Source organism: Aulostomus chinensis, chromosome 16, assembly GCF_037954235.1.
Source record: "Aulostomus chinensis isolate RoL2024-O1b breed Wild chromosome 16, RoL_Achi_v1.0, whole genome shotgun sequence".
In the NCBI taxonomy this organism is placed as follows: domain Eukaryota; kingdom Metazoa; phylum Chordata; class Actinopteri; order Syngnathiformes; family Aulostomidae; genus Aulostomus; species Aulostomus chinensis.
The window spans coordinates 20,131,293-20,149,080 of record NC_141335.1 but is presented as its reverse complement, the minus strand read 5'-3'; the positions used below and the strand labels follow the sequence as shown (position 1 = coordinate 20,149,080).

General features: G+C 40.3%; 2 protein-coding genes across 3 annotated transcripts in view; one reads left to right on the top strand and one right to left on the bottom strand.

Moving 5' to 3' along the window:
- The window catches only part of stk32c (serine/threonine kinase 32C), an 88,242-nt gene extending 82,797 nt beyond the window's left edge, over nucleotides 1-5,445 (top strand). Inside the window, exon 12 of the mRNA XM_086180048.1 lies at nucleotides 1,037-5,445. Coding sequence (XP_086036174.1) covers nucleotides 1,037-1,232 — 196 coding nt within the window. The 3' untranslated portion in view covers nucleotides 1,233-5,445. The remainder of the gene's footprint in view (nucleotides 1-1,036) is intronic.
- A 938-nt stretch (nucleotides 5,446-6,383) lies between these two features.
- Nucleotides 6,384-13,959, bottom strand: LOC147247764 (placenta-specific protein 9-like). Of its 2 annotated transcripts, XM_086180051.1 has the most exons (4): nucleotides 13,822-13,959; nucleotides 13,622-13,724; nucleotides 6,993-7,084; nucleotides 6,384-6,597 (listed from the first exon to the last, which is right to left on the bottom strand). In XM_086180051.1, the coding sequence occupies exons 2-4, from the start codon at nucleotides 13,683-13,685 to the stop codon at nucleotides 6,466-6,468; spliced, it is 288 nt and encodes a 95-aa protein (XP_086036177.1). In that variant the 5' UTR covers nucleotides 13,686-13,724; nucleotides 13,822-13,959; the 3' UTR covers nucleotides 6,384-6,465. The 2 variants fall into 2 exon arrangements, with proteins under 2 accessions (XP_086036177.1, XP_086036176.1); XM_086180050.1 differs by having other exon boundaries at nucleotides 13,622-13,944.
- Nucleotides 13,960-17,788: the final 3,829 nt, after the last annotated feature.

The window sequence follows — 17,788 nt, the reverse complement described above, 5'->3', positions numbered from 1 at the left end:
AGTAACTACCTCCCTAATGCGTTAATAGTCTCATTTACTTCAGTCTCAATCTGTCAGGCCTTAAATGCAGCATTGTTTTGTAAATTATGGTCCACTTTAGAGAAAAAAATAGAATATAACACGTGTTAAGATGTGGCTCACTCCTCTCCTGTCTTGTCCAAATATTCTTACCTCCAAATACACAACAAGAAAATACATTAAATAGAACAACTATGGATCACTAAGTGTAAGTCATTCAATTTAGTGACTGCATGTGTCGTGTTTCGGCTATTTTTTTAGGGAATAATTCATAAAAACTTGGCTTTGCCTGCCAACTGCTTAAAGTGAGGCAACAAATTTGAACCTGGCTCATTTAAAAAAGGACCCAACTTTTATGTGGTTCATTAAACTGATTTATTATTTTAATTGTTTCATAGTCTGCAGAAATGTAGTGTCGTTATTGACTACCAGATGTCTGATATGGAGACATCCCTACAAGCATTTTAAAAGAAATGCCTTGAAAATATAAATGACAGTTTGGACAATGCTTTTATTGCATTTAAATTTTAATATCTGCACAGCACACCATGAAATTACTACCAGGTCTATATATCTACAGATTAAAACGCTGGAATATTGGTTCATTTCCGCTCTAAATTATTGCCTCATTTATTATTGACCAGGGTCGTGCCACGGCAGCATTGCTGAAATCCTTCTATAAAGCAAGTGTCCTATAATAGCCTCTTGCCCTAATGAAGAGAAATCTAGTTCTATTTATAATAGAAGACAAAATATGTAGAATTATGCACAGCAGAGGGAAGTACTGAGCAAGGCCTCTCATTATATTCAGCTTCTCCCTTTATGTGTGCATTTTGATTATATTTAATCAAGTGTGTTTTACTTAATTTATGAAGAGCAAATGGGCTCATAGAGTCGGGACAATAAATGAAAAGAAGACGTTACACTAGGTTTACATATGTGTTTAAATTGAGTGATAATATTTGTATGTGTAACATAATATAATTATGTTATATCATTGTAAACGTGTTTGTTGAAGGTTGAAAAAGCGTCAGGAGGAGGGTCAGTCAGAGGCCGTCGGGGATGATGCCAGTGGAGATGGGGATGGAGATGCAGAGGCTGGAGCGACAGACGATGACGCGGCAGAGCCCGAACCCGACCCTGAGCCAGAGCCCGAGTCCTCCTCCAAACGGAGCATGTGCGGCTCAGTCTGCTCCTCCCCCGGCAGCTGCTAGCGCCACGTCGCTCTCTGGCCGCTGTGTTTGTGCCATACCAACAGATACGTTCTCATCTCCCTCCTCTGTTGTAGCCAGGAGCAGGAGGAAAAAACGCACGGCAGGACCCAAAATGGCTCCCACCATAATCTCTATTTATTTGGTTTTTTTTTTGTAGCACCCCTCCGGTAAGGCATGAATGAAGCAGATTACCAGAGAGCCCCCCCTCCTTATCCTCCTCCTCTTCAGCCACCCTAGAGTAAGCTCTAACTTCTATGCAATGTTACAGTAAAGCATGACAAATAAGGTATCACTGACTAGGAAGTGTTGTTCTCCAGCATGATGACATCCCGAGCAATAGCCCGTAGTTTTGGGGGGTTGGTGTTTTTGGTGGAGATGCATCCTTTTCTCAGCCATCCTCTTCAAAATCAGACGACTGAATTATTCAGCAGACGGTGGCGGTTTCCGTTTTTGCCTGTGTCTTCACTTCCCCTCAGCCTCCTTCATGTCGTGTGTGTCCTAATTCGCAGTTCTTCCTGTTGCAACACATTGTTCATGGCTGCTTTCAGTGGACCAGCCTGTTTAAAGTGGAACCTGTTGATGCTAATCGTAGTATTTGTTAATCACTTTGTTGCCATGGATGTGTTTTAGACCAATGCTTGTTTTCCTTTTCAACTAACTATGATTTTTGAAACAAACTACTTTAGGTCAAAAATTCATGTGACACCAGTGCAGAGATCACGACAGCATCTGAGATGGTTCTTTTTTCTTTTTTTTCTCTAGCGCCATTTATGAACTTCAGGAGCATAAACAGCTCTGGGGAGTAAATACCAAACACCCATAAATCCTTTAAGAATCTATTAGACCTCTGTTTGACTCACAAGACATTCTCTTCCTCTCTAAGTGCTTGGTTAGTATAAAGATCACCTCCCTGTAGAGCTTGTCTGGGGCGGTTCTTAAATGTGTAGCTGTGGTCTGTCAGTACTTCAAATTGTTTAGATGAGCTAGTCTTTTATTGCCATAGTGATAGTGGTACATTTAAGGTGACACCATTAATCTCAGTCTGAACACCTGGGATCATGTAGCAAATGTCCACCTTAAAACCTTAAGGCCTAATAAAGTGAAGACCGTGTAAATAGCATACAGTGTAGGAAATGAAACTCTCCACAGTTTTATGTGGGACTGCGAACTCAACATATTAAACTAAAGGAAGAGCTGCATGAAGTCAGTCCTTCACACTGCTTCATTCTGCTCTTCTTTCCAAGTGTGCAGGCACAACTTGTAGGCAAAAATATGCCAAAGCTTTTTTACCATTTGCATAACCATTTCTAAGGAACTTTGAGTGTGTGAGTGTATGTTTTTCTTTTCCCTGTGTAACATAAATTCGATGTTCCTTCTGCAAGTGATCATTTATACAATCATTTCAGGATTATGTAACATATTTCAGGTAAGGGGGGAAATTAAAATAATAGACTATTTGGGAAATATGCTTATTTGCTGCACAAGACTCGGATGAGAAGATTGACACTTCTCTTTACTCCATGCATCAAATGCGGCGCTGGAGCCAGGAGGCGGTTAGCTTAGCATAGCTTAGCATTGAGAAAGCAGATAGCGCTGTCCAAATTTAATAAGATAATTACAATTTGGTTATTTTAATTGTTAGAGGCGTGTCTGGATTTTTTATGTTGTCTAAAGAGCCAAGCTAGCTGAATCTGTGGAGGGATACAACCTGCACAGTAAGGGTCACATCACAAACTGAGGTAGTAAAACAAAACCAGAACATGTTGTCATAACTACATTCTTGAAGAAAATAAATGTTTCTGACCCAGCTAACAAACAAAGTATTAATGGAATTTTGTTACAAATCTTACACAAAGGTTCTTGAATTTGAAGGTTTAAGGAAAAAACTTTTTAAATAACTTCCTACTGAACTTGAGCATCTCTGTATTTCGAAATGGAAACTGCAGCCAATGATTATGTACTGTGTAAGATAAAAAATCTGTCAGGCAATACAATTTAGAAGTTCAGTCACATGGTTTTCCACATCAACATTCAGTTGTTCAATAAGTTAGGAATTAGGTAGCTTGCTCATGCTTGTCAGTATGTGTTAGTTGATGTGGAGAATGAGTTAGCTTCTACCAAGTAACTCCAAAGTTGTCTTATTTACATGTAGCCCTAGCGTGTTCTTAGCTGGTTTGCTATCCTTAGCAAAAAACACACATAGCCAGTTGCTGTTAGCTGTCAGGGCTGTTTACCAAATGTAGCATGCAGATCTCTACAACATTATTCAACCCCTCTTTGCTTGTCAGTCATAGCATGTAAAATCTATTAGCACATGTGACAAATATTCAAGTATGTGTTAAAATCTGTAATCCAATATGGCTGCCACAAAAAATTAGCAACACCGACCAAAAAGCCTAGGAGAGCAGCTATGTACATATTGAAATGTATAAGGTGTGGACTGCTGAAGTGTCTTTTATGGGGCAAAAACATCTAACTCCCCAACAGTGTATTCAATAAAACCAGGTTTTGATGGTTAATAGAGGCCTTACTTTAGAACTGAAAGAACCTTTAACATTTGTTCAATACAGTCTCAGTTTTTATAGTACTGTATTTCAAAGCTAAACTTTGTAATGAACATAAAGTAAGTTGTTTAAGTACAACAACTAGTTTTTTTGAATAAGTGATATGAAATTAGTGATTTGTTGCAGTTTTCAAGTCACTTGCCCATCACAGGTGATGGTTGCTTTTAAATTAGCTTGCTAGGTCTAGCGCTGGTTTGGCTGCCTACACATCATTCCCTGAGACCCTTGTCTTGATGGTTGTAGCACCCCCCTGAGAGTTTTTCAAATCCCTTTGCTAAGCTAGGCTAATCGCCTCACAGCTCCATGTTTGTACTTAGGGCAGAGTCTCATTTTATTCTCTGAAAATTAACAAGTGAATTTCCCAAACTGCTGGACTACTTAATTAAACATATATACATTTTATATATATATATATATATATATATATATATATATATATATATATATATATAATATATATATAAAGGTAGATTAAGAAGGTTCTTTAAAGAGATGTAAAGTGGCATTTTCCCAATTGCCAAAATCAATTTTAAAGGTCTCAGTCCCTGTGTTTTTTTGTTTTTTTTTCTGCATGTACCTTTACAGTATAAGCCTGTTTTCGCCAAGGCCTGGAGCTTGAGCCTTAATGGCTGATTTGTGCATGCACAAGCTTTTGGTACTATCATACCTCAACGCTCACCTGATTATTGGTTTCGGTCCAAATCAGAGTATAATTGGCCTCTGTGACTGTTTCTGGACAGTGAGTTTTGTGAATGTTAAACTGTACTATATAATCCCAGTGTTATATGGACGGCATGATATTTTTAGATGATATGCAGTACCTTATGGCATCCTGTAGGTTGTCTTAATGCTTTGTTGAAGTGTACAGGCTCATAGCCTTGTGGGATGAGTGGAATGAGGTCAGCAGCTATGTGTGTGATGCTCTATAGTGGGTTAAGTGTTGCATTATTGTCTGTGCAGCAAAAGAATTTGGAACTGGGACAGGTTTTCACTTCATGCAAAACTCAGTATTTGCTACATGATTAAAATATTAAGTGTTTCCATTTGGGGGGGAGCTCGGTTATTTTTAAGACTCATTAAATCAGTCTACACACCAGCTGAATAACTATAAGCCTGAAGTGGATGTGTAGTTCTATGTTCATCATTTGTAAGTGGATAATAACAGATTGTGACGGTTAATTTTAAGTGTAGCTTTCCTCTAGGTTACAATACTAATCTGCACTTTGGCATTTGTTCCTTGATATCAGTGATAATAATTCTTAATTGGACAGTGCTTGCGAACCTTCCCAACATGTTCCTTTCTGTGTTAATGTTTTGGATGCTGTTTCAAAAGGCTTTGTGCTGTTCTAGTGTTTGACCAGCAGCAGCAGCAGCAGCATGTCTCCTATGAACGCCCTCCAGGTGAACCATACTATAGATGTCTTGACTCTGTGGATACAGTCTGAAACTCAGTGCCCTGTTGAAAAAAAATGAATAAAGAAGTCAAGGAGAAGAAATGTCTTCCCCGTGTAAGCCTATTTTACATAAAGTTCTTGCCTTGCAGGATTTTTATGAGGAATCAGTGAAAAGCCTTGTACTGACCAACTAAAACTGCTTGTGTGTTTAAAAACATGCTGCTTAATTTGCTTTGATAAAGAAATAAAACTCCTTCCAGAAATGTTGTCTCTGTGTGTGTGTGTATGTGTGTGTGTGTGTGTGTGTGTGTGTGTGTGTGTGTGTGTATGTTTAGCTGTGAAATTTAGTTTGTGCGTAGACAGTAGAGGGCAATGAAAGGCAGGATGAGAGCTGACTGATGTCTGCAGGGGGAGGAATCCAGGAGACGAGATGAGTAAATAATGCAACATTTAAAGCAATAATTCAGCCAAAAAGTGTATTTTGCCTCTCAAGTATTTATAAATAGGTGTCTTGAATGCATGAAGACATTTTTTTGCTTCCTGCTTTACTTCTTTTTGACTCCAGAATGCAGAAAAAGCTAGCAAGGTACATTAAGTTTGAAGATAATGGTGACTGAATGAAACAGATAAAAACTGTCTGTTTACAACCCTTAAAGTGGACCATCCATCACAATCCAGGTCTTCTTTATCCACTGGTATGCTCAGTAATTCACAAGCTCTTGGATTCAGGCTTAAAACTGACGAAAAGACTTCCACTTCCACTTCAGTGGTACCATTAACAAGCAGGCTAAGCATGTAACCAACTAGCACATTCGATTGAATCAACTCATCCACACTTAACAGTACCTCCAAAACAGGAGCTCCTGGCTTCTTTTGTGTTTGCTTTTAGTGAAGTGAAAGTGTTTTAAGATTCCTGAGCATACGACTGGTTAGAGAAGATGTGGATTATACCTGATGATGAGCATGTGGGTTTGTAAAAGGACAGTTTTTACACAGTTTTGCTGTTGTTAGCTTCAAGTTAATTAGACATTGCTGGCTCTATCTGCTTTCTGGAAAGCTGGGAACAATTCATCTTTGTGAGCTCACGTAATCTATTTGAGTACTTCAAAGGCAAAATAGACTTTTTGGATAGAGATTTTGCTTTTAGTTGAAGATAAGAACATCATTTTGTATGAACAAAATATGCATGTAAGTGCTGTAAGCAAGTGGATTTAATGAGAGTTTATCGATTCTCTACTCCTCTCTGTGGTTGGACGTAAGCTTCAGGACCGCTCTCTACTCCGGCTGTTCAAGAATGTCTACCGGCTTCCCTGTATTTTCCAACATTGGGCGCCATTTTGGGGCTTCGATGGCATCCAGAAGAGCAGCCAGCTCATCCTCCAACTTGTCAACAGTGTCTTCCACTTTCTGCAGGAGACAGAGAATATATTTGTGTGGTTAACTTTTTAATAATGCATTAATAAGTTGTCGTATGAATAATAGAATTATCCCACATGAATAATACAGTTGGCCAAAACTAGTAGTAGCAGCTAGTGGGGTAAGATGAAATGTTGAAGCTGGAAGAGCTTATCAGCATTTTAGGAAAGAATTTAGTAGCAGTAAGCGAGACTGGATGTGGCTTTGTCGACATCTTATCCTTGAAAGGAAATGCTGAGGATTTTTTGGCAGCTTCAGATGGAGAGAAAGCTGATGCTTAATAATCAAGTTGACAACACCAGCGGGAACAAAACTCTGAATTCTGATGTTTTTAAACCACTGTGGGTCGAGTGTGAGGCTGGTTTGAAAAAAAAAAAAAAAGGCACCTTCTCCACCACATCCAGGCGGCTGTGTAGTTTCGTGTGTTCCTCACAGGCACTTGAAGGCACCGCCCGAGGCCTCCGCTCAAACTCAGGTACTGCAAACAGAAAGGTGTGTGTCTGAGTGGATGTACTGTATGTAAAGTGTCAAGACTGATAAAGCAAATGTCAGTTAGGTGATTAAAGACTTTCACGTATTAAACAGTAGAAACAAAGATGAGAAGGAAAATTATTTTATGACAGTGAAAAAAGCTATAATCAAAAAACTTTTCAGGAAAAAGCAAAAAAATACAAATCTCCTGAAAACAATGGAATTCCCAACTAGTACGTTCCCACAACACTGGCAAACATACACAAGAAAATAAGTTTCAGTGAGGTTCATAATTACAAGAAATGCTTCTAAAAGTTTAAATCGACAAAATGTGCCCGCAACCTGAGAGGATATTAATGTGACGCGAAGAAAAAAATTTGACCTACAACAAAAAAAAAACAGATACTAGTTTGAAACACCAGTTAAAAAATGAGGTTTACATTCACAGTCTCTCGCTGGTGGATTTATAATTACAACTTCTTTCAGTTTTATTTTGATTGTTTTCAAATCTAAAAGGGGGAGTCAAAAGATCAAACGGCTTTAACTGTTTTCACCTGAAGTGGTGAGTCAAAGGAGTTCCAGGAATGTTCTCAAAATGTTCTGCTAATGTTGAAATAATCTTGATGAAATGTTGTGTCAGTGTCTTGATGGCATGTAGCCTTCTCTAAGAGAATGAGATGAACAAAGACCAACAGCAGTTTTATTTTGGAGGCTACGGACAGTAGCTAGTTAAATTAGCTCGGCAAATTGCTTGAAACAGCTAATCTGGCTCTATCTTAACCGACGTGTATCTCCATTGCACCCTTCAGAGAGAGATGACACCAACAAGATATAGATATATGTATCAAAAGGGAGTTTGGCCTGGAAACGCACCACCAAAAAGTCTTTCAATTACAGATAAAAGCAGTAGGTCTGTGTTCCCCGCAGGCCGAGGAAGACCACGACAGCCCTGGCGTGTGTTCATTTCAGCGGGAGGAAGGCGGCCACGTGCTTTATTTCAGTCTCCTCTCTGGTATGTTTCCAATTATCTGTTTCTCTTTGAAGCTGAGCTGTTGGAGGGGAGGCCTTCATTCCCTCTTCCAGCACCTTCTTAGTGGCTGAAAGCCAAACTCCCATTGATGGCGTTTATATTTAATCTATGAATGAACTTGACATTCATTCACTGACAGTGGTGGAGCCATTAAGAGGGCACATTTGCTGTGTCCGAGGACGACTAACGCCCAACTGATTTAAGCTGTGTCACTCTCATATAGCGAACAAACGGGTTCTCTTGGGAAAATATGAAGTAGTTAGGAAATTCTCCACTTTTTGCAAAGGTACTTCTTTTTACTATCTGGTAGCCATTGAGCTGGTCTCTAGGAGAGTAGAAATAATGAGCTGTTTACAGCAGAAAACTAAACAATCCTAGATGAGAATTAGTTCTTCTCCCTCTTTTTTGTTTATGATCAAATAGCCTGTGTAACTAAAATGGTTTAGGTGCTCCTGATATTGACTCGTATCAGTATTTTGCACAAGTGAAAAACCAAAGTCTGAGCTATTGGTCACATTTTAGAGAATGTCATTGATGTTTTCCTCATTAACAATTTTCTATCGTCCCGGGACAACAGGAAGGCATTTATCTCCAGCCAAGATCAAGATTGTTGAGTTGAGTTTCTAGCTTGGATGAAGGGCTGGCCGCTTCCAGCAAGTTTCTACAAGCGCTGGTGTCATCAGTGTTCCAGTTGGCCGTCATCGGCGCCTTTGACTCGTGACAGCAGGAGGTGAAAATAGCAGGATGACATTTGATTGCGGTTGTCTTCAGTAGGAAGTTGACATGTCAGACACACTTTCTTTGCTGCCCTTGATTTCGATACTGAGACACATAATTTAGCACATTTTGATGTCTGGTTACAGGTGTTGACCCCTACAGGGCGCAACATCTCAAGCAGAGAGCTGCAGCAATCCCTGATAGATGGCCAGCGAAAGCTGCAAGCGCTTCACCCCGTCTGAGCTCTGATGGATGGAACACCTGAAGAGGGAGTGTAGTCCTCCTGACCTGCCTGGAGAGTTGGAGGAGTCTTGTGTTAGTTACCACAGCATCAGTGTTCTCATCATGTTTGATTGCTGGAGCTCATCTCAATATGCAAATATGGTCATTATTGAGGATTTAGTGTCCACTTGATGCCAGAGATTTAGATAATCCACTACATTTTCAGATTAATAATAGTCGTCTTTTTTCATATCTCATCTGATCAACATGATAAAAAAACAACAACACATGATTTCTTCTTTCAGCTTTCCCTACCACTTAATACTTTTATATATTCTATATACAGAGCCTCATGTTGTCAGAAGAGAATGTACAAATATGTACTCTAAAACTCTAAACTGTACACCTTGAATTTATCATTCATACACATCAATTTTCCTAATACATTGGTCAATTCAGGCCCTCCATACTGTAGTCTAAATTCCCAGTTTTGCCATCCATGGCCACTGATTTGTAATCTGCCAATTATAAAGAAAACCGGGAAATACAATAACGCATTACTGTACTTTTATTTTGAAGTAAATTTGACTCCTTCTGCAGTCCTTTGTGGTATTAAATGTGGACATGCATGGAGGCACAGATTACAATTAATGCTGCCACTGATTGTAAAATATGTACAGTTTAGTGAGCCGTCTGTATGCCACCCACTTTATGAACTCATGCACAGATTTTACCTCAATTTTTTTTCTCGGCTGACACAGGAAAGCGCCATAAATAGGAAAGATTCCTGTCGATCAGTTCACAGTGACATAACAGCAAAATTTCAACTCCTTTTAGCGAGGCACAGCAAGTGATACTTCAGCAAAAACCCAGATAACAACTCATGTTTGGCCCAAATGTGGCCCAGCTCAGAGCCAGAAGTGCCAAACGTGGCCTGGACGAGGCCCAAATGACGCTCAAATGTGACTGCTACTTCAAACGTGTACTTGGCGCAATACCACAAACAAGTGTCGACCTGGAGCCGATCCACTCGTTAGTTCGCGTTTTTGTGGATGCCTGAACATGCAGCTGGTCAAAGAAGACGGGACAGTTTTGCTGTTTTTAGCCACCATTAGCTTCAAGCTAAATATACATGTCTGGCTCATTCTGCATTCTTGAGTCAGAAAGAAGTGATGAGCTCAAGACGCCAGTTCACGTGTAACAATTAAAGTCTTCTTCTTCCCTCTTTTTGTAAGGTGATTGTTTTCATGCAGCAAACAATAAGTCATTTAGTCTAAAAGAAGCATTTTACATTTCTTCCTTTCTGTACCACAAAGAATCATGCCTCCAAATCAGACTCCTGGAAACTTCACAAGCTCCATTACTCTGAGTGGAGACAGGAAGCCAAAGGCAATACAGTAAACCAGTCTCCTGTCTGGCCCGGTGTGACCTCCACGGGTTTGGTCTGGTACACAAAACCTTTGAAGATCCCCCTTCTTTAGTCTGACAGAGACAGATGAATGAGGACATGAAGGATCTGCAGGAAGAATCGGATGCAAGGTTGTTTTGAGTGTGTTTACGTTGTTGCTTTTCACAAAATGCAGCTGTAACAAAATGCGCTGCTGGTTTTCCGATCAGCAAAAAGCAAAAAACCACAGCTGTGTTTTTGTGTGATCGGTCTGTGTGTGTGTGTGTGTGTGTGTGTATACATGCGGTTTAATGGGGGGAAACTCACAGTAGAGAGCAATGCGCTGATGTTTGCGATAAATGTCCTGCGCACTGAATCTACCAAATGCAACTTTGTTTTGAAATAAAATTCTACAGATGCGATGAATGTGGGCAATGCAGAACAGCTGACTGGCTGACACACTCAACAATCCGTGTTCCTGAAGAGAGAAGCTGTTTGTTCTCCGTTAAGTTTTCTTTTCCTTTAGTCAGTTCCAGGAAGGTTGAGAAATATACACACACACACACACACACACACAAACACACACAAGAAAAACATGTCAGTAAAGCAAACAATGATTTGATCATCATCTTCACTACCACTCTCTTATAATACCACTCAACAATTCCTCCATTTGTACTCATATACATGTCATGTGACCATGTAACCTTTTAAACGTGCCTGCACTTTGTGGCAGCTCCGACCTGGATTTACAGGCCATCGGGGGGTAGTTGCCCAGGGCGAGGGCATCATCAGAGGGACCCTGCCCAATCTCCAGGACATTTATATCAAATGCTGCAGGACCAGGTCCACTCACCCCAGCAATAAATTGTTTTCACCACTGCCTGAAAGCTAACAAGCTTCTTTCCTCAGGCTGTCCGATTCTTCACCAAACGCTGACTTTTTTTCCTCTTACAACTGCATATTGCTCATACAATTCACTTTAAATTTATAATCATATTTATATTTATATATTTCTTAGTTTATTGTGTATTTACTTACAGTATTAGGTGGTTTTTTTTGTACTGTTGTCCTTTGTTGTTTTGTGGTGTGTAAGCATCCGAAGGAGGCACACACAATACATTTCACTGCACGTTGCACAATGTGTGATGTTTATGTGACGAGTAAAGCTCATTTCATTTGATTTGATTTGACCGGAGGCGTTTCTTTAGGGGTAGCAAACCACACAATTACCTGGAACCCCAAGTTTCAGTCCACAGCAGCAATAACAGAGAGCCCCTGAACACTAGAAACACATCAGCAGCCTGGGGGACGTTTGAGATGCAAACAGTTCAATTTTAATAAAAATTACAACCCCTTCAAACCAGGACTTATCCTAAATGGGTGGGGGGGTTTTGTTTTCTGAAGCCTAGAAGGTTCTAAAATGTAGCAAACAACATTTTAGGGACATGTTCCTTTGACTACCATCATGATCTTACTGATTGCTATTGAAGCATTAGTGATCCTATCAGTGTGTGCAAATACACGTGTGTGTGTGTGTGTGTCCGTACTGTATGTGCGTATATAAGTAGAGGTGACCACTTGTCTTAGATCTCTTAGCTCTGATCTGTCTGTGACCTGTCTGAGTAACAGAGAGGAGAGAAAAGCAGCAGCAGACAGAAGACCTGCCGCCTCTCCTTTATCATTACACTTTATTACATAGATTACATCCTGTAATGGGCGCATATGATATTCACTGTAACCACCAGCAGCACTGGGAGTTGATGCTGGAAAGTCAGGTGTTTGTTAGAGTTACAGTCTATGTACAGGAAACTGTAATGGCACATGCAGGAAAGTCACCTTTTTCTTAGGGGCCCCCAGAGTGCTAATACAAGCCCCTGCAACTTACGTTTCAGCTACACTGGCTCTTGAAGTGACAGCCAACTGCTTCCAGTGCTGACAAATCAATGGACAAACTGAAAAATGAACAGAGTTCAGTGTACTTCTATGGATTTCTATTCGTGGATAGCCTGCAAGGAAAAAAGAAGATGGGACCCGTTGAGGCCTCTTGACAAAATATATCATTGATGTCATTTTTGTACATCCACATAAACCAAAACTTTTTCCTTACCGCGAAGGACTGACGGCACATTCATCATTCATCACATTCACTTAAACCAGCTTGTCACAAGCAGGGATTTATGGTTCCAAAACATTAAAATGTTCTTGAACAGCACAGCAACCTCAAGTGCAATTGTTTTTAACCTCCAGAGAGAGAAATAATTGCAGAGGCATGTAGAGAAGACCAGAGGAATTAAAAGAGAAAAGATGCTTTTCTGAGAGTTTGTCTAGTTTGTACTGTCAATATTCTTAAAGAATTTAAAATCATGGTCGCGCCAGGTCCTTCAACAATAAGGACAGGAGCCTCCACTCGTCAGTCCCCTCGTTTTGTTTCACTTCATTCAGGGTAACAGAGAGGTGATTCCTCATAGTCCATCCCAGCAGAGGTCTAATGCATCCTTATCTCCTCTCTCCTTCTCTGGCCTCCATTACACCAACGGAGGGCTCGATCACGCAAGAGGGTGTTCGTTTTTCGCTTATGAGCTCGTAGCCATTCTTACACCATGAAGTCACTGTAATACACTCTGGAGGCCGTCACTCATGAATGTGGCTCCACAGAATTGGCCCTCGTATTTGCGTAGACGACTTTAGTCAAACTGGTAAACAAAGCCGGGAAATCTGCTTGGGACCCGGTGGATGAACATAACGGATGAAGACAAGAGTTTTAGTTTGAAACTGCAGCATATTAGATTAAGTGTAACCAGAGCTGCTGTGAAATTAGTAACATATGTGCTGGTGAAGCCAAAACACACACACACACACACACACACACACACACACACACACACACACACACACACACACACACACACACACACAAATATATAGAGTATTAACACACATGATGTCAGCTCATCCAGCCGTTACCTACACACATACATGCACGAACATCTGTGAAACATACATGAAATTTACCATAGACATAAATCTTTCCCAGAATTTGACAGAAACATCCCTCTAATAGATCTACAAAGATCCATGAAGCAAAACCCTAAAGGGCCTAAGCCACTGGTCTTCTGGCCCATCTATCCGATCCCATGACCCTTCTACCTAACATCCTCCGGACCAAGCCCAGCTACTACCCTTACCTGCCACAGCGTAGCCAATCAGGAGGACGAAGAGTCCCACTGAGGAGGTGGAGGGGCGGGTCATGATGAGGAGAGAATCACAACAAGCAGCTGCCCTCAATGTCTGTTTCAAAGTGTGTGAGAGAGAAAGAAACCTCCCAAATCTCTTCTAACCAGACTGAAAACTGAAAGATTTTGTCTCCTCCACAACTCTTCCTCACCAACTCTTTTCCCTGCGTCCGCTGTCCTGCTCACTAATCTTTTCCTCGACTCAGTTGCGCCCAGTTTCCTAATGAAAACATTAAATGCAGAACAAAAAGCTCAGTATCTGAGAGAAGGTGGGAGGGATGTACTGGGGAGGGGACTCAGATCTGCCAGCAGCTGGAGGGAACTCTGGTTTTACTTACTTCACTTTTGGGTGCAGGGTTTGGTGTTGTTACTGGTGTGTCAATGAATGAATGCATACTATGAAACAATGTCTTTAAACATGTTTTAACAATCAAGTAAAGAACAAGAAGCATTATCACCCTTTTAACTTTTACATAAAGAGACTGCATATTCATAACATTATATACCCTAAAATCCACTCTTTAGGTCAACAATAAGAAATTACTACAATATAGTGATGTCAAAAATATTAATTTTATTTATACATATCTGCCCTGAATATTTTAAACAGTTTCAATACTAATTTTCCACAATATCAATACTTTCCACATCGATGAGCAGCTGGCTTTCTCGTTTTGTTTTCTCTCTTATAGCTAGTTAGCTTAGCTTCAAGCTAGCTAGCTAGCAAATTCCCTTAAAAGCTATCCAACAATGGGCCAAAGCAGTCAATGTGTCATCTGAACAGTTGAGGGGGGCTAGCTAGCTACTAGCTAGCTAGCTACTAGCTCGCTCATGGATGTAAACTAGTGCTAGCTAGCTTAGCTTCAATAATAACTAAACTACAAGACTGAGGAATCTTGAGTTTCAGTTTGGAAGTGCTTTGACTGAAATTGATAGAAGTAAATTAATTTAGATGCTGTTAGCTTAGCACACAGGACTTTCAATCAGGAAAGGCTAGTATTTTGGCATCTCTACAACAATTAATGTTTTCTCTTATAACCCAGGGTGCATGGGTCTCAGCTGTCTAATACAGCACAGAGGAGGGAAGTTGCTATGTTCCAGTGAAGTATTAGTTATTTAAACTGTGTTTTAAGATAATTATAATATTTTGTTTTTAAAAATAAGAAGCAATGATAAATTATTATTTTTTTAATGCCGGAGGCTACTAGGTTCTTTCTGGGGAAATCTGCCTGTTCTTCCATTCAGTGGCATTCTGAGAAATGAAAATCAATTCAGCAGTAAAGAATGCCCTTTATAACTGCATTGATTGGTTCCTGTTATTCCCTTCTGTTTGACTTCTCTTGCTCTGGCTCTCTGTGACACACACACACACACACACACACACACACACACACACACACACACACACACACACAACCAGCCAAGATGGTTACGTAGTAAAAGATGGTTATCTTCATTAAGCCAGACCGTCTTCAGCCTCATGTTCTGCTTACTTGTCTAGCCTCTTAAGCAGATCTACAGGTTAAGAAGCAGAAAACCAAAGTGGAGGAAAAGTGAAGCTGGAGATCAGTCAATGTGACCAGTAAAAGAGGTGAGGAAAAACAAGAAAAATACCAGTTTATAGTGGATTTAATTATGCAACACAGTTGGACCAAAGTCTGAATAAAGATTGTTTTACTTTGTGGTACAAATTTTATTTAAATGCATCAGCATAGTCAACCCCAAAAGAGTCTCAGTCAAATGATACTTCCAAATCTGAAAAAAACAACAACTGGTTCATTAATGAAAACAAAACATATACAGCACACTTTTCACCTCACAATTTAAAACATACGCACGCATCCAAAAATAGTGGTACTAAAAGATTACACTGATGTGCTATTTGAATGCCTTGTTTTCAAAGGTCTGTAAAATGTAGCAGAACCAGACTGTGACCCTTCCCAGAAGCACAGAGCTGGAGGATCATGGCACCCAGTCGGTCGGTCGGCGTCACGCTGATCTGCGGTGTGAGCAGCACCTGGAGGTAGGGGTCACCTTCTCTCTGTCTATTTCTGTTCATACGTCCTCCTTCTGTCTGTTTGTCTATTTGTTTTGTGCGGTGTAATGGCTGCCAAGTGTGATGATACCTGAACAATCATCGAGAGGCCAAGAGGCTTCAGGAGTAAGATTATGAAGAGGATTAGGTGTGTGTCGTATTAAAGGTTGTGTGAGGGTGTGTTCACATCCTCCTTTGTGCCCTCGCTAATCTGCTGTATATGATACGGAAACCAAAGTCAGGAAAATGTATCGACTGAAACAAAACACAATACACACTGTGACCTCACATCAGTCATTTCTCCAGGCGATCTTCACTTGAACACCCTCAGCCTTGTTGTTGCCAAGAACTGAGCTCAGCTCTGGGTGCCCGTCTGCCCCCTGGCATACTCTGACTTCCTGTCACTCTTTAAAGAGCTCAATCTAATTTAGGTGAGGTGTGTGTGTGAAGTCTTTCACTCCATCAAAGGGAACAAAGCTCCACCCTGTGCTTTTAAAACAAGCCATTAGTTGACCTTTGCTTTCCTTTGACTGTGTCCTAATCCTGTTATATATGCTGCACTTTCAGAAACTGTCAGCTCCTGAGGAGGATATTGCAGGAGGGTTCAGTATGTATTCAAACTGCCACGATAAATCTAAAGCTATTCATCAAATGTGGTATTATTCAGCTACACGGGACACATTCTTTGCCTCAGTAGTTGATGGTCTACCTCTTAAAACCGCTTGTCACGTCCAACTCCAACAGTGTTTTACATGGATCTCTTAAAAGCCTCAGCACCCTAAAATGCTTTTCTACACGTTGAGAGAACTGTTCTGGCTCCTGACTGAGTGATACATTCAGATTTTCTTTTCATTCACTATTATGAATGTAGTCGCCTCTTTGTTTCCATCGATGTTGGAGCAAGAGCTTTTTTTATTTTTGTGAAGGCCTTTCTTTCTTAACTTTTATTCAGGCTGGATTCTTGATGTTCTGTGAAGACAATCATCAGTTTGATAGGGCTGAGTAATGGAAAGGAGCTCATGATACTATTTTATCACAATATCTACTGTGGTAATCTACTACTGCTAAAAAAATGCACAACAAGGTGTACCACTTGGGTGGTCTAATATACATCACATTATTTTAATTACTCGATTGACATTCAGTCAAAACTATGGCATTCGAGTTTGCACCATTCTACACTGTTATCGAATACACTAAATGCAGCTGCAGTAACATACGGTAGGAGCTTGAGTACCGCTACACTATCTTGAAAAAAATCCCCAAATGTTACTGTATTGATTTCATTGCACAGTCCTCCAGTGTAATCTACAGTAACCAGGGAAAACAAATGCTCCTCTGACAACCTGAACGGTTTACTAGTTGACCTGATCTGGTTAGCTGACATGTTACGAATTTTGTCCTTAAATGAGGAGGCTGCTCCATCGATTCAGCACTGAACGACAATGAAATGGGAAATGGATAGCATTTATAGTTTTTTTCAACACGTTCTCACACATATTCAAACACTGTAGGTAATGGGATCAGGGGCATAAACTCACGACGCAACGGCAGTCATTCTTCCCGCTTATCGCCTGACGTTGCTGAACCAGGGATGTGTGCGTGCTAGAAATATGCTTCCAATTGAAATGCATTACTTAAACAGTTGTGCCAACTGTCAAGAATGGAAATTTATGTTCATGTACACATATCAATACATAAGATTTCATGACAGTAACTGCACTGAGACTGCGGTTGGTAAGTGTCAGTGGAGCAATGTACGGTTCAGAACACATGGCACCGTGGGACTCGAACAACCGTGTCTGCATTTGTCACACTAACCCGGCGCTCAGTGTACTCATGATTGATGGATCGCATAGTGCTTTTAGCTCTTGTTTAAAAAAAAGAAATCTGACACATTTTTGAATGAATAACATTGACATTATCAGTATCTGTGCTTTCCAGATGTGCATACGCCAAGCTTTTATTTTGACAAATGGACTCAGCAGCTACGGCGTTTTGTTAACCTCACTTCTTTCTCACCACCACATTTTTGTCATTTTCAAACTTCTGAACTTTGATTCCAACCAGCCATTTAAGGCAGT

Bases quoted from the DNA above. Each gene is read 5' to 3' on its own strand.
- LOC147247764 (XM_086180051.1), bottom strand. From the start codon at position 13,685: ATGACCCGCCCCTCCACCTCCTCAGTGGGACTCTTCGTCCTCCTGATT. The intron at 7,085-13,621 runs GTAAGGGTAGTA...TTCTGTTTGCAG, and splicing joins GATTGGCTACGCTGTGGCAG to TACCTGAGTTTGAGCGGAGG. The intron at 6,598-6,992 runs GTGCCTTTTTTT...TGTCTCCTGCAG, and splicing joins GCCTGGATGTGGTGGAGAAG to AAAGTGGAAGACACTGTTGA.